General features: G+C 41.6%; 1 protein-coding gene across 1 annotated transcript in view; it reads left to right on the top strand.

Annotated features, from left to right (window-relative positions):
• CCSER1 (coiled-coil serine rich protein 1) overlaps positions 1–20,122 on the top strand; it is a 1,077,958-nt gene that overhangs the window by 589,012 nt on the left and 468,824 nt on the right. Inside the window, exon 8 of the mRNA XM_065405630.1 lies at positions 16,456–16,539. Within this exon, the coding sequence (XP_065261702.1) occupies positions 16,456–16,539 (84 nt within the window). The remainder of the gene's footprint in view (positions 1–16,455; positions 16,540–20,122) is intronic.

The raw sequence follows: 20,122 nt of genomic DNA, 5'->3' as shown, positions 1-20,122 counted from the left end.
GACCATCGCTGCAGTTGTGGCAGTTCTCAACACATCGCAGCTTCTCATCCACCTTTACCAGAGGCAGCTGCAGATAAATCAGGAGAGGCGGCTACGGCACCACCGTGACGGCATGAAGTCAGAGAGTAGCTCCGACCTCTCAGAAAACATGAGACCCAGCGCCCAGGACATCTCGCTGTCACTGGGTCTTGTGGATACTGTTGAACGGCGATTCTGGACCCGTGAAACAAGCACGGACTGGTGGGACCGCATAGTGCTGCAGGTCTGGGATGAATCCCAGTGGCTGCGCAACTTTCGCATGTGGAAGGGGACTTTCCTCGAACTGTGTGAGTTGCTGTCCCCTGCCCTGAAGCGAAAGGACACCCGGATGCGGGCAGCCCTGACTGTCCAGAAGCGAGTGGCCATAGCCCTCTGGAAGCTTGCAAGGCCAGACAGCTACCGGTCCGTCGCTAACCACTTTGGTGTGGGCAAGTCTACCGTGGGGGTTGCTGTCATGCAAGTAGCCAAGGCAATCGTCAAGCTACTGCTATCAAAGGTAGTGACCCTGGGAAACGTGGAGCTCATCATAGATGGCTTTGACGAGATGGGATTCCCAAACTGCGATGGGGCTATAGATGGGACTCACATCCCTATCCTGGGACCGGACCACCAGGCCAGCCAGTACATAAACAGAAAGGGATACTTTTCCATGGTGCTGCAAGCAGTGGTGGACCATCGGGGACGTTTTACTAATATCAACGTTGGATGGCCTGGCAAGGTTCATGACGCTCGGGTTTTCAGGAACTCTGGTCTGTTTAGACGGCTGCAGGAAGGTCTTTACTTCCCGGACCACAAAGTAACTGTTGGGGATGTGGAGATGCCTACAGTCATCCTCGGGGACCCTGCATACCTGCTCATGCCCTGGCTCATGAAGCCCTACACTGGCGCACTGGACTCGGGGAAAGAACTCTTCAACTACCGGCTCAGCAAGTGCAGAATGGTGGTGGAGTGTGCTTTTGGCCGTCTCAAGGGGAGATGGAGAAGCTTACTCACTCGCTGTGATCTCAGCGAGACCAATATCCCCATTGTGATAGCTGCTTGCTGTGTGCTCCACAATCTGTGTGAGAGCAAGGGGGAGACCTTTATGGCGGGGTGGGAGGTTGAGGCAAATAGCCTGGCTTCTGAGTACGCCCAGCCAGACAGCCGGGCGATTAGAAGATCCCAGCGGGACGCGCTGTGCATCAGGGAGGCTTTGAAAGCCAGGTTCCTGACTGAGCAGGGTCTCCAGTGACTGTTTACTTTGTGGACACAGATGCTGAACCTGCCCCCGTTTCTTTACCCAGTTACTGTTGACTATCCTTCCAAGTTACATACCCCCTTCACCACCTTCCCAACAAATAAAATCTGTTCCGTTTTGTTAATGAACAAGGTTCTCTTTCTTACTGTTTTCGCGGGAATGTTTTAAACCGGGGACGCAGACTGTGGCGGGGGGCGGGTTTAGTGTTCTGATGCAAATGATGCTTCTAAACTCCGGGACTGACAGGCTCCTCAGTGCTGGATTGGTTGTTTCAACGGAGCCTGCCAGCAGTCCTGGGCGGGACTGCGTGTATGTGTCGGCCAAGTGACTTTCTGGCAGGGGGCGGAGGGTAACAGACCCCCTGCTGCGTGGCTCTGTGATCCAGGATAAGGACCGCGGCATAAGATCTCTAACTGCCCTCCCCCGCCACAAAGTCACAGATCAACCCCCTTGCACCCCAGAACATGAAAACCGCCTCCCAGACTGACCAGGGTAACTGGTGACTGCACTGTGTATGTGTCCTGATGCTGGACCTGCCCCCGCCTCTGTAGCCTGCTAAAGGTGACTGTCCTGTCCAAGTAACAAACCCCTTCCCCCCCTTCAGACAGTATCCCCTCTAAAAGACACTCTCGGAAACAGTACTTAACAGAAACAGATGTTTTATTATGAACCGCACATGAAAAGGGGGGGGGGGGGAGGAAACTTGGACGTGGGCTTGTGTGAGATGGGTAGGAAAGGACTTTTCAAACTTTGTGGAACGAGAGCCTTACATTGCTGCAGCAGTGTGCAGGGGCTGACTGAAAGTTTTAACGGCCCTTGCCGCCCCTCCTTCTTTGGACTTTTGGTGAGGGGGGTGTGGGACTTGGTGGCGGGGGAGGGCGGTTAGAGATAGACAGCAGCAGGGCTCTGTCCTCCTGCCTCCGGTCTTGCAGAACATCCACTAGGCGCCGGAGCGTCTCCGTTTGCTCCCTCATTAGTCCAAGCAGGGTTTGAGTAGCCTGCTGGTCCTCCTGGCGCCACCTCTCCTCCCGTTCCATGACTGCTCTGTGCATTTGTGACAAGTTCTCCCTCCACTGTGTCGTCTGGGCTGCCTGCTCTCGTGAGCAGTCCATAAGTTCATAAAACATGTCCTCACGCGTCTTCCTCTTCCTTCTCCTAATCTGCGCTAGCCTCTGGGAGTGTGATGCCAGGCTGGGTTGGGAGACAGTCGCAGATGTGTCTGTGGGAATGGGAAAAAGGGAGTGAATTCCTGAGACAGATAAATGAAGTTGCTAACAAAGAACATAGTCTTTCTCTGTGAACAACACCATGCACTGCACCTTTCACATGCGCACTCAGGACAAGGTCGAATTTTCGGCCCTCGCCTTCAGTGCCTGGGGTCTTGCAGTTGCGATCAGAGAAGCGTGGCAGGACACCTCTACTTTTGTTGCAAGAAAACATGGTAAGCCGTAGACTTGTGGCAGCTTAAAAATGTAATAGTAGCACTGGGCTCCTTTCGCACTGAATGCAAGGCCACTCTCTGCTGGCAGCAATCAGGGAAGCATGAGCTCTGCCCCTGTCCCACCACCTCGCGGCTGTCCCCGGGAAAGATCACTGTATGCTGCCCCTCTGCCGCCTCCACCGCGTGGCTGTAAAGCAGTCCCAATACTAACATTCCCCTCCCTAATTTAAAGCAGGGTGTCATGTGCGATATAACTCTAATGAGGATCTCGGAGAGCGAGAGGGGAAGAATGCTTCGGGAGACCATGCAGAGGCCAGGGCCGTATGCCGCCATGCTGTGCCGTGCCATGATCCCGGACTACTTAATGGACTCATGGCGTGGGAACGTGTGTTACCACGGTGGACCGAACAAGATCGCCCTGCCACGGAACCTGATGCGCATGCTTGAGCGGTACCTCCAGGAGAGCTATGCTGAGCTATCCCAGGAGGACTCTCTGTCAATTCCCGGGCACATTGACCGTCTTTTCGTTTAAGTGCAGTATAAGGGACTACAGAGTGGAGCGTCCTGTGGTGGCCTAATCATGAATATCCGGACATTATTTGATTTTTTATACATAGTTAGGACTAAATAGTTGACTAAGCCAAATAAATCATGAAGACCAAATTGCTAATAGAGTTAATATTCCTGTTTTGTTAGAAATAAAAGTTTCTATGTTTAACTGAGTGAATGAAAAGCCCATTCTTAACAATATAAATATTCCAGTTATGTTAAAATTACATGTTTAGATGTTTAAAGCACTCACTGCTTGATCCTTCCCCTGATTCGGTGTCCGGGGTAACGGCTGTGGACGGTTGGTAGGGGATCTCGGTAAGGGTGATGAAGAGCTCCTGGCTGTCGGGGAAATCAGCGGTGCAAGCGCTGTCGACTGCCTCGTCCTCCTCATCTCCTTCCTCATCTTCCCCGTCCGCTAACATTTCCGACGAGGAACCGGCCGTGGACAATATCCCATCCTCTGAGTCCACGGTCACTGGTGGGGTAGTGGTGGCGGCCGCACCTAGGATGGAATGCAGTGCCTCGTAGAAACGTGATGTGTGGGGCTGGGATCCGGAGCGTCGGTTTGCCTCTTTGGTTTTTTGGTAGCCTTGTCTCAGCTCCTTGATTTTCACGCGGCACTGCGTTGCATCCCGGCTGTATCCTCTCTCTGCCATGGCTTTAGAGATCTTCTCGTAGATCTTTGCATTCCTTCTTTTGGAGCGCAGCTCTGAAAGCACGGACTCATCGCCCCACACAGCGATGAGATCCAAGACTTCCCGATCAGTCCATGCTGGGGCCCTCTTTCTATTAGATTGCATGGCCATCTCTGCTGGAGAGCTCTGCATCGTTGCCAGTGCTGCTGAGCTCTCCACGCTGTCCAAACAGAAAATGAGATTCAAACTGCCCAGACAGGAAAAGGAATTCAAATTTTCCCGGGGCTTTTCCTGTGTGGCTGGTCAGAGCATCCGAGCTCGAAGTGCTGTCCAGAGCGTCAACAGAGTGGTGCACTGTGGGATAGCTCCCGGAGCTATTACCGTCGATTTCCATCCACACCTAGCCTAATTCGATATTGCCATTTCGAATTTAGCGCTACTCCTCTCGTTTTCGAGGAGTACAGAAGTCGAATTTAAGAGAGCTCTATGTCGAACTAAATAGCTTCGTGGTGTGGACGGGTGCAGGGTTAATTCGATGTAACGGCGCTAAATTCGATATAAACTCCTAGTGTAGACCAGGCCCTAGTCTTACCATCTGACAGATTGTTTTTTTTTTTAATGACTGTTGACTATGTTGGAATGTTTTATTGTTCATGACAACACATAAGGGGTGTGTGTGTGTGTGTGTGTATGTATGTGTATATATATATATATATATATATATATATATATATAGTTTGGCCATTTGTGCCATATGAATAGAAATCTTCTTGCCTTGGAACGCTATTTCCCACGCTAACTCTCACAGGCAGATGTCTGTGAATTGTACATGAATTGTTAACTCTCAGGATTCCAAACCAGGAAACTCAATAGAAGTTGAAGATGTACAGCATGTTGTGGCATGTTCTTGGGGGACTTGTAGGTTCAGACCATAATTCAGCTTCCCCCCCCCCCTTACAAACTGTAATAGATCCTTAAAACCATCCATGTCTTACCTACATATCAAATTCTGATTCTCTGAACAAGCTTTATACTTACAAAGTAATGTCCTAAATGGGAGATGACATAAGTGGGTCAGCAAAACTAACAGTACAGTCAGAAAGCAGAGCTAGTCATGTGACACCTTGTATTCATCATCATCATTTATGGAGTGCTGTAACTTTTCACAGTGCTCTACAAACATAGATTGAGATTCATTCCCTGCCTCATAGATGATTCAGTGTAAGGTCCCAATTCAAGAAAGAATCCTTAAGCAGCAAAGCATTTAGATATGGGCTTAATTTTCATTGAAGCCAATGGGACTTGATCCCATGCTTTAAGTTAACCATATGTTTAAATGCTTTGCTCAATAGGGACTATTTTCTAAATCAGGGCCTAAAATTTAACTTGTTAGTATTATTCATTTCATAGCCATAGCGTTTAAGACCAGAAGGGACTATCAGATCTAGTCTGATTTCCTGTATGTTATAGGCCACTGGGACCCACACACTTTAAACCCCAGTATTCATCTCCAAGGAGGTAAACAATAGACGTGAACTTTTTCATCACATTTTTTTGTCATTCAGGAGTCAGGTTTTTCACTTGTAAGAAATTGAGCTCACATTCTTTGTTGTTAATCTACTCTGCCTCTAGATATGTCTTCATTGTCCAAGACTAATGTTTTTATCTTAAGTTGCATATTCTGTGCATAGTATAAAGTGTTTATTGCATAATTATATGCTTACAAATGTGCATGTTCTCTCCCCCTCCCTTGTACGTTAGGCTGTTATATTCAATTAATTCTGACAGTTGGCTGATGAAATGTAGCTGATTGCTGTAGGGTAAATTTTCACCTTGCTGTGTGGGCATAACTCAATAGCAGTATGTTTAAATGTAGGCAAATGATAGATGTGTTCAAACAACCATATGTTTGGAAAACTGAAGAGTTCTAACATGGAAACTTTGTTACCCACTTGATTATAAGACTCAGAGGACCCTCCTACCCTCAACATATATTAAAGTAGTCCTCCTTAAAAAACAAACAAATCTCACCAAGATTGCCTTAAACAGGTGGTGTTGCCTTAAACAGGTGGTGTTGCCTGAATACTTAAAAGTATTTTCAATTCTTATAGTAATATGGAATGCCTAGAATACTGCACATAATCAAGTATGTTTAGTTCAGACACAATTTTGGTTGCCCAGTTTAAAATACCAATGGCTTAATTTTCATAGGTGCTGAACTCCCACAATTGCAGTTGAAATCAGCGATTTAGCACCTCTGGAAATCAGAAACCAATTATCTCAAGTGGGACACTTATAAATAGAGGCACCTATAATTAGTCACCAGTTATTTAAAAAAAAATGGCTTTAGGACCTCATATTGATTTCATTCACACAAGTGAAAATAAGGAATAACTCTCTCCCAGTTTTTGAAGCAAACCACAGCAAGTGAAATCAGAATCAGACTCTTAGTAATATAAAGTAACCGGTAAGCCATTAAGGGTGAGCACTATATTTGCTGCTGATGAGTGAAGTGGTCTAAAGAATAGAAAAATCAATACATACTCTTGGTTCAAACCTCCAAATTGAAATGGCGCCTGCTTTTCAATTAGTTCTATTATTTAACAGTTTAAAAAGGAATACTACTTGTCTATCACATCACAATTCCTACCAAAACCAGAAGTACCAGTATGTTAGGGGGTGGAGGGCAGGAGTCCAGACTCCTAGTATCTTTGGCCTCATCAATGCCATGATGTATTGGCAAGAGAGCCTGAGATTTCTTTTTCAAAAATCCAAGTGAGAGGTTGAGACAAACTTACGCTCACCGATTCTGTATGGATGTTTATCCATTCTACAGTGTCCAAATGCCCATTGTTGCTTTATGTACTGTTTTAACACCATTTCCTTTTCCTTAGAAATCACATTAATATGAACATTTTTCCTTTTTTTAGAAAGAACAAATATAAGCTGAATTGTATGAGGCATTAAATATATTACTAGCAAACCTTTTTCATGTAGAAACACCTATTTAACATAAATCTAGGAGTTTACAGCACCGTGGTCTTTTTAATCATGTGTTTAACTGCATGGCAGAGAACCAGTGCCCTTCACTAAACCCTTAATGTGGTTGTCACTTCTATCCCAGATCTGCACGAAGATGTATTTAATACTGTCTTGTAAATAAATACTCACTGATTCTGCTAGTATGTATGACTGGTTTGCATATTTTCAAGACACCGTGAGGATACTGCACCAAAAATTATTTATGCCTCAGTAACAAGCAAATTTCTAAAGATTTGGATTTTGGATCTTAAGAGCCTTTCCCAATCTATGCAAAGTTCTTGTCCTTACAAGGCCCTTTTCCTTGTAACTGGCTGTTTCAGTTATCAAGTATTATGTAATAGAGAAGACGTCGGGCATCTTCAGGGAGTACGTGCCTGGATTGTTTCCCTTTTCCTGTTTGCTTGGGATAATAGGCCCAATTCCTATATCCATAGGGAATAAAAGTTTGATTACCTCTTTGCTTTCTCAATAGTGCTATCCCCAAATGTTCAGAATCCGGCTCAGAAAAAAATATTAGTTTGGCTTAAAAATAATATATCTATATATACACACTCACACTCACTCTTGCCTTTTGATGGTTAATCTTTTATGATTCATGTATTCAAACTTTTCTCTACAGCCATGAGGAAACTTACTTAGAAGATCATTCTAGGGCTTTAAGAAAAACACCAAATATCTCAAGGCTTGCAATAAAATCACAAAGTTGGAAACACAGCTTTCTGCAACAGCAGGAGGCAAAACATTCCACTGGGTTCTGCTACTGTTTATTTTATAGTTCATGTTATACAGAAGGTCAGAATGGATGATCATAATATAGCCCCTTCTGGTCTTAAAAAATAAATCTCTGAAAGTGTTCTGGGGTTTGAGGTATGCCACTGGATACTGTGGTATGCTAAAATCTTTCACAAGAGTCGGGATTTCAACATACTACTGTGCAAGGATCAATGTGGTTTGTTAAAAATAAAAGTAATAAAGCCAATAGTTACATCATATAAATATGCTCTTTTAAAGAGCAGTATACAGTAATAACACTAAAAGCCTACATTTATCGACCATTGCTACTGCAGACCCATTTGAGATACCAAGGTTATTTCTATTCTGAGTATTCAGAAATACTGCAGTGTTTTTGGTATGGTAGCACCATATAGTAACAGTTGAAATGTAGTGGTGTCTTTAATGACTACAAGTGTGTCAATACCCTAATTGTATTCTAAAATATCTCTCTTAAATGGGTACTGTCAAATTACAATGATGTTTCTGAAAAAACAATTCCATTACCTGTGTTTAACACCTTAAATTATTATAATGAGATGTCTAATTTTTCTCAGCTTATGCTTCTAATTTACCTAATAAGCCTTATTGTACTTAGTCTAATTTACTACTTCGCTTTTTGTACTACAGACAGATTGGAAAAAAGAAAATAGGCTAGTCAATTTCAGTTTTGCTTCTAATCCGTTTCACTTTCATTGGGAAGGCTATAGCATTGTTCTAATGTTGCTAATGCTGCAGGATGTTTAAATCCAAACAATTTTTTATTTAAATTCAGAGATAAAAATACTGACAAAAATGACAAGAACTAGTGTTAGAAAATCGTAAGATTCACTTAAGAATCGAGAGATTTTAAAAAGTAATTGATTTTTTTTTTCTTGAGCTCTTGTTTGTTTGAGACTTTAGGGTTCAAATTTTTCAAGCTTTTCTCTGAAACCAGAAGAACTGCTAGTTGTGGTCCCATAGTTAGGAGTCAGAGGAATATTGCACAGAAATTGGAGAGAGTCCAGAGTAACACACATTTCTGTGGTTCTATGAAAAATACAGTGGTTGAAATACTGCTTCCATTGAAATCAATGGGAGTTTTGCCATTGACTTCAATGGAGCCAGGTTTCAACCCATATATCCTCTCCAAATTTGAGTATAACATTTAATTTTCTGAAACATTTGTGTACATGTTAATAATTTTGAGTTAAAATGTGTCCTTTAAGAAATTTCGCATCTGTCTCTCACCTTTTTTCCTTCCGTTTTTTAAGCTAAACTGTTTTGTAATGCTGCTGTGTGGTATTAAACAGCTGCTATGTATCACTGAAGAGGTGGCAGCATCCCAGGGGTGGGTAAAGTGATTGCTGTGTAAAGTATGCAATGCTTTTTTTTTTTTTTTTGGGCGGGGGGGGGGAGACTTTTTGGCATGAAAGGTGCTATATACAGTAAGCAATTATTAGGTAAGCTCGGTTCCCCCCTCCCTTCTTTCTTTAAATTTTCACACTAGTACCAATGGAATATTTTTCTGTTTTCCAACTATCTGACTTGACAGAAAAATGCCAAATCTCTGAAGTTTCAGGTTCACTTTGTGCTTATTTTTAATACACAAAAAGGTTAATATTAACATATTTTTTTTATTTTAAAAGTGTCCTTCAGAGCAGTTAATTTTTTAGGAACTCATTTCACTTACATTTATTGAAAGTCTATTATGCTTATTTTTTTTCCTGGTGTTAAAGCGTGGACTTCATTTTCTTCTCTTTTAACACACACACAACTCAAGCTGCATTATTTTGAACTCCATGTTTTTTACTGTCACTGCTGCAGGTAGAGTATCCAGCTGTAGCAAAAAATTAATTTCCTGAGTCTGTATTTCACAGTTCAATGACAGCTGGTTTGCAGTGATGAAGGAAACACTGTTCATTTAGTTCTAAACTAATAAATCTTTAAAGTAACACACTTTATGTGCTCATAGTGAATAAGTAAACCTTTCAGTAGAATGTGAGTAGAATTTTAGGCCTGGGACTGGTGGAATGGATACCGCTGACCTGGATTCTTCTGGATAAATGAATTCTTAGACCGAATGAATAAATACTTACTTCAACCTGAATAAAAGTAGATCATATTTTACATGAAATGCTAGCAATGTGATGATTGAATACTTCCTGCTTGCACTACTTAAAAACATATATGTGAGATGTAAAATGTCTCTCATACGCCTCTGAAAATAGACTCCATATATAAGAAGGGACTCTTATTAGAGTTGTAAGTTCATTAGCCTTTTCTGTTGTTTTAGGATCAGATTCTTTTAACCCAAACCTCCCTTGTACAACATTGTGTACAAAGAATGAAACATTAGCCCCCCCGTTTTTGTTGTTGTTGTTGTTTTTTCTTTTAAGGTATGGTCCTGGATTGTAGCTACATGCCCCCTGAGAAATGTAAATTACATGGACCTAAACGCTGATGTGAACAGTACTGTCGGTGGGGGTGTGGCTACCGCTGCTCGTGGGGGCTCGAGTAATTAAGTAGACAGGAGAGCTCCCTCCCAACGTTTTTCGAGCGTCTGCACTAGCAGAGCTACAGTGGCACAGATGCATTGGTGCAGTTTTGCTGCTGCAAGCTCTGTAGTGTAGCTGTAGCCTTAGAAAAGTTAAACAGCTGTGTCCCTTTTAGGCAAAGGTCTCTGCCCTAGGATTTTCTCATTCCTGGCCTTAAAGTAAGGACCGAAGATTTCTCTAGATGGTACCTAAATAAACATTGTGATCACAGCATCTCTCTGTTAAGTTCATAGCAGCAGCAGCAACAATGTCAAGCGAAACAGGATGGGCTTTCTTTAGCCCAGTCAAAAGAAATCACTGTGATTCATAATATCTTTCAGGTCAAGCCTTTCTAATGAAGCAGAGGTCAGCTTCTCTGCTGTTCTTTGGTCTCTGGTCTGGGCCTGTTCTCAGAACCTCCCAACCCCAGTTTCTTCCTAAGCAGGAAGAGGAAAAGAAACTGTTTTTTCCTCTTTACAGGGGCTTCTCCATCTTACTACCACTTCCCTGCTCTAATGGTTGGAATTCTCTCTTCCTAGCTGGCAGGTTGCATAAGTTCTCAGGGAAGGAACAGTACTCTCCCATGTTCTCCATACAGACAGTTAACCCATTCCCTAACTTACTAAGGATGTGATCATGCAGACCCAAACCTACATACATGCTTAAATATACTACTGCGAGTAGTCCCAATAGAGTAGATCTTACTTCTGGTAGTAAAAGTAAGCATGTGTATAGTTATTACAAGATTGGAGCCTCTGGGGGAAGCTAATCCTTTTAGTAATTCTTTTAAAAAATATGTTCTCAATAATAGGTGAAGTAGAAATTCAACCATGTTGATAAACATTCTTTAGCAGTCTAAATTCAATACATTTATCAGATGAGTTTTTATTTTATTCTAACCGGATAGTATTGTATTGGAAGAATGTTCTGTTGTGCATCAAAGGCAAACTGCAGTAAATTCATCTTCCTTAATACCAGGTTAGTTCTGTTTATACTGCTGTGTGATTATGGTAAGCACAATATGCCTGCTTGTTCCTAAGTATGCAGAGGTATCAAATAAATTTACAAAATGTAAATGATTATTATTGTTGGCTCATATGCATAACCTGCTGCATCTGTCTTCCCACATGCCGTTCAATTTGTCACCCTGTGAACTGATCTGATGAAAAACAGGTTTATTACTTATGTTTAGCAGTTTCCCAGATGGGCAATATTAGACTGAAACAGGAAAATACTAACATTGATGCATAGTGATTATAGTCAGTCTTAGAAACTAAAAGCAAGTTTAAATAAAAACACAAACAAAACAGGAAAAGAATGCCATAATTCCGCAGTGGTCCACCAAGGTGCACATTTAATAAGAAATAGGTTAGATCCAAAATGAAAACACAAGGTAAGAGCTGGAATTCTGTTCCCAATGTTAAAGTGCAAAAAAAAAAAAAAAAAAAAAGGGAAGAAAATCTAAAGCATAATGTACAGTATTGTATTCATTTTTATAAAATGCACCTGATAGCTCATTGTTTAAGAGCAACAAGTTGAAATTTACCGTCCCAATAATGTTTCTAAAAGTATTCCTTGAATACTCATAGTTCACAGTCATGTTATGTTGTGTGACGGAAGTACTTCTTTACACCACACATAGTCAACCTGTGGAACTAGTTGCCCAGGGATGTCGTGAAAGCCAAATATATAAATAGGTTCAAAAAAGAATAAGATAAGTTCATTGAGGATGAGTCCATCAATGGCTATTAGCCAAGATGGTCAGGGATGCAACCCCATGCTCCAAGTGTCCCTAAATGTCTGACTGCTAGAAGCTAGGACTGAATGAGAGAGGATAAATCACTTGATAATTGCCCTGTTCTGTTCATTGCCTCTGAAGCATCTGGCTTCAGCCACTGTCAGAAGACAGGATGTTGGGTTAGATGGACTATTTGTCTGACCCAGTATGGCTGTTTTTATGTTATGTAAGTATTTCACTTGTCTCAGCATGCTCTCTCCTCTACAGTGTGACCTCATTTCTTTTAGGAATCATTTATTCGTTGATTGAAAAAAATCAAGTGTCGTCTGATTTGTCTTTTCATAAAGTCTTTTCACTCCTATTGACGTGTTTATTATACTGTATACAGAGCATAATTCTTACGCTTCTGTTAACTCAGAAGTCATGAGGTCAAGAAAAAACTTGTCAACAAAAATCAAACATTCATATTTTATTATGTTACATTTATTAAATCAAAAAGTATGCTTGAAGCAGTGCTGTGTACAGAGCGCTTACTAATAGGCACGGGGAGATGGGACTCAGCAGATTGGGATGAATACAGTTATTTTTTCAAATGTAAATATACAGACTCACTTGTAGGGTTTACAAAAGAAGTAACTTTTTAAATAGAGGGTATTGATGTGGTAAACTGGAATGGTGAAAGCTACATGATCAGAATTTGTATTAAGTAACTCAGACTCTAAAATATATCTGCCTTGGTTGTGTTTAGTACATGAATTCTGAGATTCTTTGTGCATGTATTCAAATTCCCTCAGTAAATATTATTACATGATGGCAGTGTGAGAAACACATGTGTAAATCATAAAATGGATATAAACTAATTTAGTCTTCTAAAAACTTCACAAACGTGGCTAAAAGATTCACTGGGAGTATGTGAATAGTCAAGAACCAGCATGCAGCCACAAGATATGCAAAAACTGCCTATTATAGAAGATTTTCCCAAAGATCAGTAATTCATTTGGACTCAGAGTAAGGGTGACAACGCTGCTGAAAAGCAGACCCTCCTCTTCAGATCTGTTCTTCTTAGTTTGAGGCTGTTGTGACAATTCCATGTTTGTGAATTACTGATTCCTGCCAGTTTATCACTTCTTACTGTACGCCCTTCCCACCCACCCATTGGCCTGTGTTGTCTTTTCTTCTTCTTCACCTTAAAAGGTTTTTTTTAACAAATAGCCATATCCTGAATGTAATGGCCTTGCACCGCTTTCACCCGCAGTCTGACAATATGCAGTAATGTGAGTTGCCCCAAGCATTGCACAGGGTAAAGGTGGTCTCTTTCTAACCTCAGGCTAACACATACAAATCCAATAATTCTTGTACACCACTATTACGCTTTGGCAGAGATGTCTGTTTCCCACAGTTCTTGCAAATAAATCTTTCTTCGGTGTTCTCCTATGCAACCTCACTAGCCCTATCTTTGTCCTATCTTTGCTTCCTCCTCCCTTCTACTGACTTATTCTTGTGTGATGTCTTCTTCCCTTTTCCTGTCCTCACTTGGGATTATATCTTAGGTGTCCTCAATAAAATTTGTGTTCGATAGTATTTACTATGTACATATTACAGAAGACATAATAGAGAAGTAGAAAAGCCACCAACATCCACATTGCCATTCCCTCCTGCCTTCACACAATCCCCTTTTAGAACAGATGGTGTCTGCACAAATGCCCCAGAGTAAAACAATAACATACTGTGGTCCTGGTACATGTACTAGAGAGAAATTCTTTATCCCTACTTTGGCTGTTGTAAAGCTGTGTTTGCATGCATCTAATTATGACAACAAACCTACATCATAATTGCATGGAATATAATGTAGGTGATTTGAGAATTGGATGGTATAATACAGTGTAGGTAGTCACATGAGGCCAGATTCTGGTTAGTTCCAGTATACATGTGCTGTTGAGGGAGAGGCAGCAAGGCGGCTACCACTTTATGCTGCCACAGAGGGGTCAGGCATTATTGCAGTACTTGCACTTCTCTGCCAAGCACTGATAATGGCAGTAATGACCCTGAGAGGTGTGAGGAGAGGCCAGAGGCAGTGAGCTTGTTAGCTACCTGGGTAGCATCATGGTTCAGATGGCATTTCCTCTAGGGTTAATGCAGCAGCGTCACCTGTTCTGGGTACCTAGCAGCTTTTGGAGGCACCAAGTCTCATGAAGCTCTCATTAGCATGTTGTGCTGCCGCATAGCCTCCAACACAGAGCTATGGCTTAATGCCACAGTTCAGCCCCTCCGCTACTGTAAGGTATGTCACAATCTATGTACTGTACACTGCTGCTTTGTTATATGTACTATGCCTGTAAAATCTTATAATTTTTCACAAACTTTAGTAATACGCTGTCCTTCCTTAGGGTTGTCTTGCTTCGCTCCCTTCACTTAATCCTTTGACTCTTTTTCATTTAACAAGGACAAAAGAAGCAGATTGCAAGGAGTAATGTGATGCCCTCTTGAGATAAGACATTTAGACATGTATAAATAGAAAGAAAGGCATGAATACTCAATATCAAATGTGACGCAGTTTTGTAGCTAGTCTGCAAGAAAAAATGGCCCCATTTTGAATAAGGGGGCTTCAGATAAAACAATGGTAAGAGAGCATTTATATTCCATAACTTTCTAGTCTTCTGCATCTGTAGGTTTCAAAAGTAAAAATAAATAAATAAAAATTTAACACTGCTTTATTTATATTTCGTTGCTGGGATGTATTTGGTGGTTGAGTAGTTTATATATATTTTTTCAGCTAACATTCTTGAACAACCTATTTACTGAATAGACAGATGAGTAGATAAAAATAATAAACCATTATAGACCCCTTCATAAATTTTCCTCTAGCCCAACAAGGAGAAATCCTGATCTTTTCCTGAACTTGGGCCCTCCATATTATCCAGTCAACAGCACTAAAATACTACATTGGTATCTAGACTAACAGTACAAAGGATGTGAGGCTCTTATTTCTAATCTTGTACAGATATATCTATTTTTCTGTAGCTGTGAATATTTTGTATTACATCCCATTATAATTTTTCCCCTCTAATTTGTTTAGAACAAAAGTTGAGCAGTATAATTGCATTGAAAAGTGCTTATTATAATTGAACATTTTACCAAGGGGAAAAAGTTCTGAACAATGAGACAATACACTCATCACTTATGTCACTTTTATGTTTTGAGTGTTAGGTTAGAACTGCAAGCACATAAATACCGTAAAGAGGTAGGTGTACTTCTGAAGATCTAACTTCTTCATATCCTGGTTAGGTCACTTAAGCCAGTTCTACACTTAAAACCTTTGCTGGTACACCTCTACCTCGATATAACGCTGTCCTCAGGAGCCAAAAAATCTTACCGCGTTATAGGTGAAACCGCGTTGTATTGAACTTGCTTTGATCCACTGGAGTGCGCCGCGCCCCCCCCCCCCCAGCACTGCTTTACCGTGTTATATCCGAATTCATTTCATGTTATAGCGGGTCGCGTTATATTGGGGTAGAGGTGTATAGTAATGTTGGTTAGGAGGTGATATTTTTATGGCAGTATTATGCTGGCGACAGTCCTAGTGTAGATGTAAATACACTGGCAAAAACACTCTTTTTGCCAATATAACCTGGATCTACAATAATAAGGTGTGCCTTTATAGCTATACCTCTATAGCTTTTCTGGGGTGGACTAGGTCTTAAAAAGGAGTCTGGTGATATCATTTGAGTCCCTCGTGGCTATATAGCTATATCACAAAGTACATAAGAATGACAGTCCTTTTTCAAATGAGGTCTGCAAACGTTGCTGGTCAAGACTGAAATGAACGGAGAAAATTTTATGGGGAAAATATGCAAGAGGCCTGACAGATCCAAGTTTGGCTGTAGTCGGTGCTATTTGCACTTTCATTTGCGTGAGCATCAAATTCTCAGAGATATTAATTGCACATGCACCATCAAGCAAGAAGAGTGGTCTGTGTTTACTTTTCCTCCACCCAACTAGTGTCAGTATCATTGCTGTTTTTGCTGTCATGGTACATGCATATGTGGGTGGAAGAGTTGCTTTCCTTTTTGTGAATGTCTGTTGTGCTTCCTTTCTCCATCTGCAGTCAGACTGAGAGCTCCCCAGTAATTCATCTAAACTGATATTTCTCATAGTTCTGCTCACAGAAAACATTAGGAATTTTATGACCATTTGTTCCTAAACTAAAGTAAGATGTCTGAGAGGAGCTTCAATAAAAAGCTTAAAAGAATCAGACACTAACAAAATGGACTTCTATTCAGGGAGCTGTTGAATGACTTTGGCTGCACTAGTTTGTTTATACAGCAACTTAGAATATGTTATTAAAAATATCACACATAACAGAGGAGAATTGAGTTTCATTACTCGGATGTAATTATCTCACACTGTGTGAATCTGCCTTTTCTTGTCAAGAGCAAAGTAAAAGTCCTAGCCTATTATAACATCTCTTTTGATGTTTTTTATAGGATATAATGAAAGATGAATGTTCAGTGCTGAAGTTGCAGCTGAAGGAGAGAGATGAACTCATTTCCCAACTTCGCGAGGATCTGGTAAGCAGGATGTGCACTTTTGTCTGAGAAGTTCACTTTAACTGACAAGGTCGGTCACTCGTACGAAAACTAAATAAACAGTTTCACACCTGCTTCAGGATGGACATCTTAAGGCTATATTAATCATTCAACCTGATTAATGCAGCTTTTATGACTCTACATTTCTGGGGACTTGTCAGACTTTGAAAGGGCTAATACCCAGACACCCTGATGGTGGTTCTTTGTTTTAAAAGATTGTGTTGACAGTTGTCTTACAATATCAAAGAGGCATTAATCACTGGTGAAGGAACAATACAGCACTGTGTGTACTGGTTAGCATATGCCAAAAATCTTGAAGGGCAGTACGTGCTTTCTCCTGAGTTGTTGTAAATTATTCTTCCTTCTACTGCCTTGCAAAGCAGTGAAGCTATCTAACACATAACAAATACTCTCTTCGGTTAAAACAGATGTTCCCTTAATTTGAAAAAAACAAAACCTGAATACCGTAATTATGTTGATACAACTTTTCATTATTGTATTATGTGGCAAAGTTTTGTTGACTTGAATTTTAGGATAGCCATATTGATCACAAGTGGAAAAGCTGTATATATAATATAGAGTATATAGGAGGAGTATACAATTTTTAAAAAAACAAACTATTATTGTGATTAAAACAGTACTGCGGTAATATAAAAAAACTAGCTTTTGATAGTGTCACCCATAAAACAGCATGTCTTCAATTTTTAATTCCCTTTAAAAAAAAATAAAGGATGAAGAGTTTTTCAGCTCTGATATTTTTAAGGGTTGTTTTAGAAAGAAAGGTTTCAGAGTAGCAGCCGTGTTAGTCTGTATCCGCAAAAAGAACAGGAGTACTTGTGGCACCTTTAGAGACTAACACATTTATTTGAGCATAAGCTTTTGTGGGCTATGAAGAAGTGGGCTGTAGCCCACGAAAGCTTATGCTCAAATAAATTTGTTAGCCTCTAAGGTGCCACAAGTACTCCTGTTCTTTTTTTAGAAAGAAAGAAATTAAGGGCTGAGTTGAGGAAAGAATTTATGCATGTGCTTAAGTTCCTTTGGCTTCAATGTCACTTAGATATGTGCTTAAATACCTGCTTAAGTTCCCTTCCTGAATAGGGATGTTTTCCTGAATTGGGCCCTTAGGCCCCAATTCTGCAAGTCAATTCTTGCAAGATAGAGCTGATTCAGGGTGGCAGGTTTGTAGAATTTTTGGTGGTGCCCAGAACAGGTCCAAGCCCCCCTCCACACACACCTGCCTTGTAAGCCAATATACAGGAACTCCTCCCTTAGTCGTCCTGCTTAACATTTTGTTGTTACGTTGCTGATCAATTAAAGCAGCCGTTCTCAAACGTTTTTTCGAGGACAACTTGAAAATTGCTGAGGGTCTCGGCGGACCACTTAATGATCTTTACAAATGATGTTTGTACCGTTAGCTAACTATAGTAAAGCGCTTTGGATAAAAGTGCTATATTAAAAAAAAAAACAAAAAACCTTCATAATTAACGTTTTTTTGTTCTATGCATAAAAGCACACAACTCATATTTTAATATCAGTAGTCTTAACCTTTCTAATGTGATGGATGTGCCCTCTCTCCCCCACCGTGGCAGCCCCCGAGCTGGGGCTGGGAAGGAGGGACGGGGTCTCTCCCTCTCTCCCCTGCCACAGCAGCCACAGAGCTGAGGCTGGGAAGGAAGGTCGTCTCTCCCCGGCAGCCGCAGCCCTGGAGCTGGGGAAAGTCGCCTCTTTGTCTGGCCGCTGCAGCCCTGCGCGTCCCAAATTCCCCCCACCCCCTCTTCTCATACCACTGCCCCCTCCCACTTAACCCCTATTCCCCCTAAGGCCACCACTTCACCTTATGTGTGCGTCTTCTCCAGGGTCCAGGCAGCTAATTAGTGGAGCCACGCCTGCACAGCTCCACTAATTTGGTAGGTGGCCCTTCATTCTCTCATGTGCAGCCACCCAGGCATGCACCTTAAAGGGAATTATCCACAGACGACCTGAATGGAGCTCGCGGACCACTGGTGGTCCGTGGACCACAATTTGAGAACCTCTGAATTAGAGAACATGCTCGTTTAAAGTTGCGCAATGCTCCCTTAGAACGTTGTTTTGTATTATTTTTTGTATCATATGCTCCTTTGTTTACCTGTGCCAAATCCTATCTAACTGTATAGTTGTGTCAAATGAGGCTGTTTGGGGGGAAGCAAAGGGGAAATGACTCAAAAACAGAGATAAGTCTCCTTAAGAGAACAATGGGACTATTAACTGGGGAATGCCCCTGCCTGGGTCCAGGCAGGCTAGGGAGGTTTACTCTTCCTGAGCCTGACATGAGATTCAAAGGGGATACTAAACCATTAAAGGACCCCAAAGGCTTGAAAAAGAAGAGTGGTTCAGTGGGTTGTCAGTAGCAGCTACAGATGAGTCAGAGACAGAAACTGCTGCAAATACACTGTCTCTTCCAGCCCAGAGATGGCGGTAGCTGGGCTGGATGCAACTCACCAAAGCTTTCAAGGAAACATTAACGTTTAGGTATTGGGAAATGTGTGTAGGCCTTTCCTGTATGTGCTATGTAACTTTGGGTGAAAAAGTGCTTTGTTATGAAGAAGCTGGTTTTGAGTCATTTGATTCAGCTGCTGTCACAGGGTTGTGGGGAAAAGGTCTTAGAAGTGCCAAACAAAGCTGGGCCTGTCATGTTAACGTAAACCAAAGGATTGCCACCCAGAGATCCACTCCTAGAGTGGTTCCACTCTTGAGAGAGGTGCAGGAAGCCAGTCCTGTCATCTGAGGGGTGCACTTGAAAGGATCTAAAAGGGGTCTGTAACCATGACCAGTATTGCACACAAATTAAGAGCAAATATTTTAATGGAAAGAATTAACTAAATGTAGCACTTTTCCAGGATTAAAAAGCACCTTTACCATATCATCACCTGAATGTATTTACAGATGTTCAATATTCTTTGTTTCAGAGTTGGCTACATTAAGAAATGATGTATTAGGTAATTATTATCTTAAATTATATGACAGAATGGGATACAGAGAACATTAAGCTTCTCTACAATTCGGGTGCAGTAATACAATATCAGTTTAGTTCAGAACATACATTATCAACTGGTTGACAATGTTGTTTTTGTAAAATAATCCTCTGTTGACGTAGTGAGCTGTAGCTTATTTGACTCATTCCTTTCCAGCGTCTTCGTCCCCCATCTCCTACATCTAGAGCAGGTCTCCCTTGTGTTTCGCATATGCCCAACTTTCAGATTATTCCCACTGAACAAAAGGCTCTCAGCTAGGAGCCTGGTTTTTCCCATTTTCATGCAGGCAGGAGACAAGGAGAAGGCCCACGGTCATTCGTTGTTATCTCTTGTGATAGTGTAAGTCCAGTTCCCATCATTGTTTCATCCCCTGATCAACAGTATCATGGTTTTGGTGGAAGGTCCTGGTCCTGGCGGGAGAGAGGTGATCCCTCAAGTAGCTAGGTCCAACCTTAGGAGGTTTGATCGGGACAGAGATCCTGAAGAGAACTCTGGATTCTATGGGGTTTCAGTGCAGAATGTTGTGTTCATGATGATGCTAAGTAGACAGGCAG

Source organism: Emys orbicularis, chromosome 5, assembly GCF_028017835.1.
Source record: "Emys orbicularis isolate rEmyOrb1 chromosome 5, rEmyOrb1.hap1, whole genome shotgun sequence".
In the NCBI taxonomy this organism is placed as follows: Eukaryota; Metazoa; Chordata; order Testudines; family Emydidae; genus Emys; species Emys orbicularis.
The sequence above is the reverse complement of the archived record's forward strand: the minus strand, read 5'-3'. Positions and strand labels throughout refer to the sequence as shown.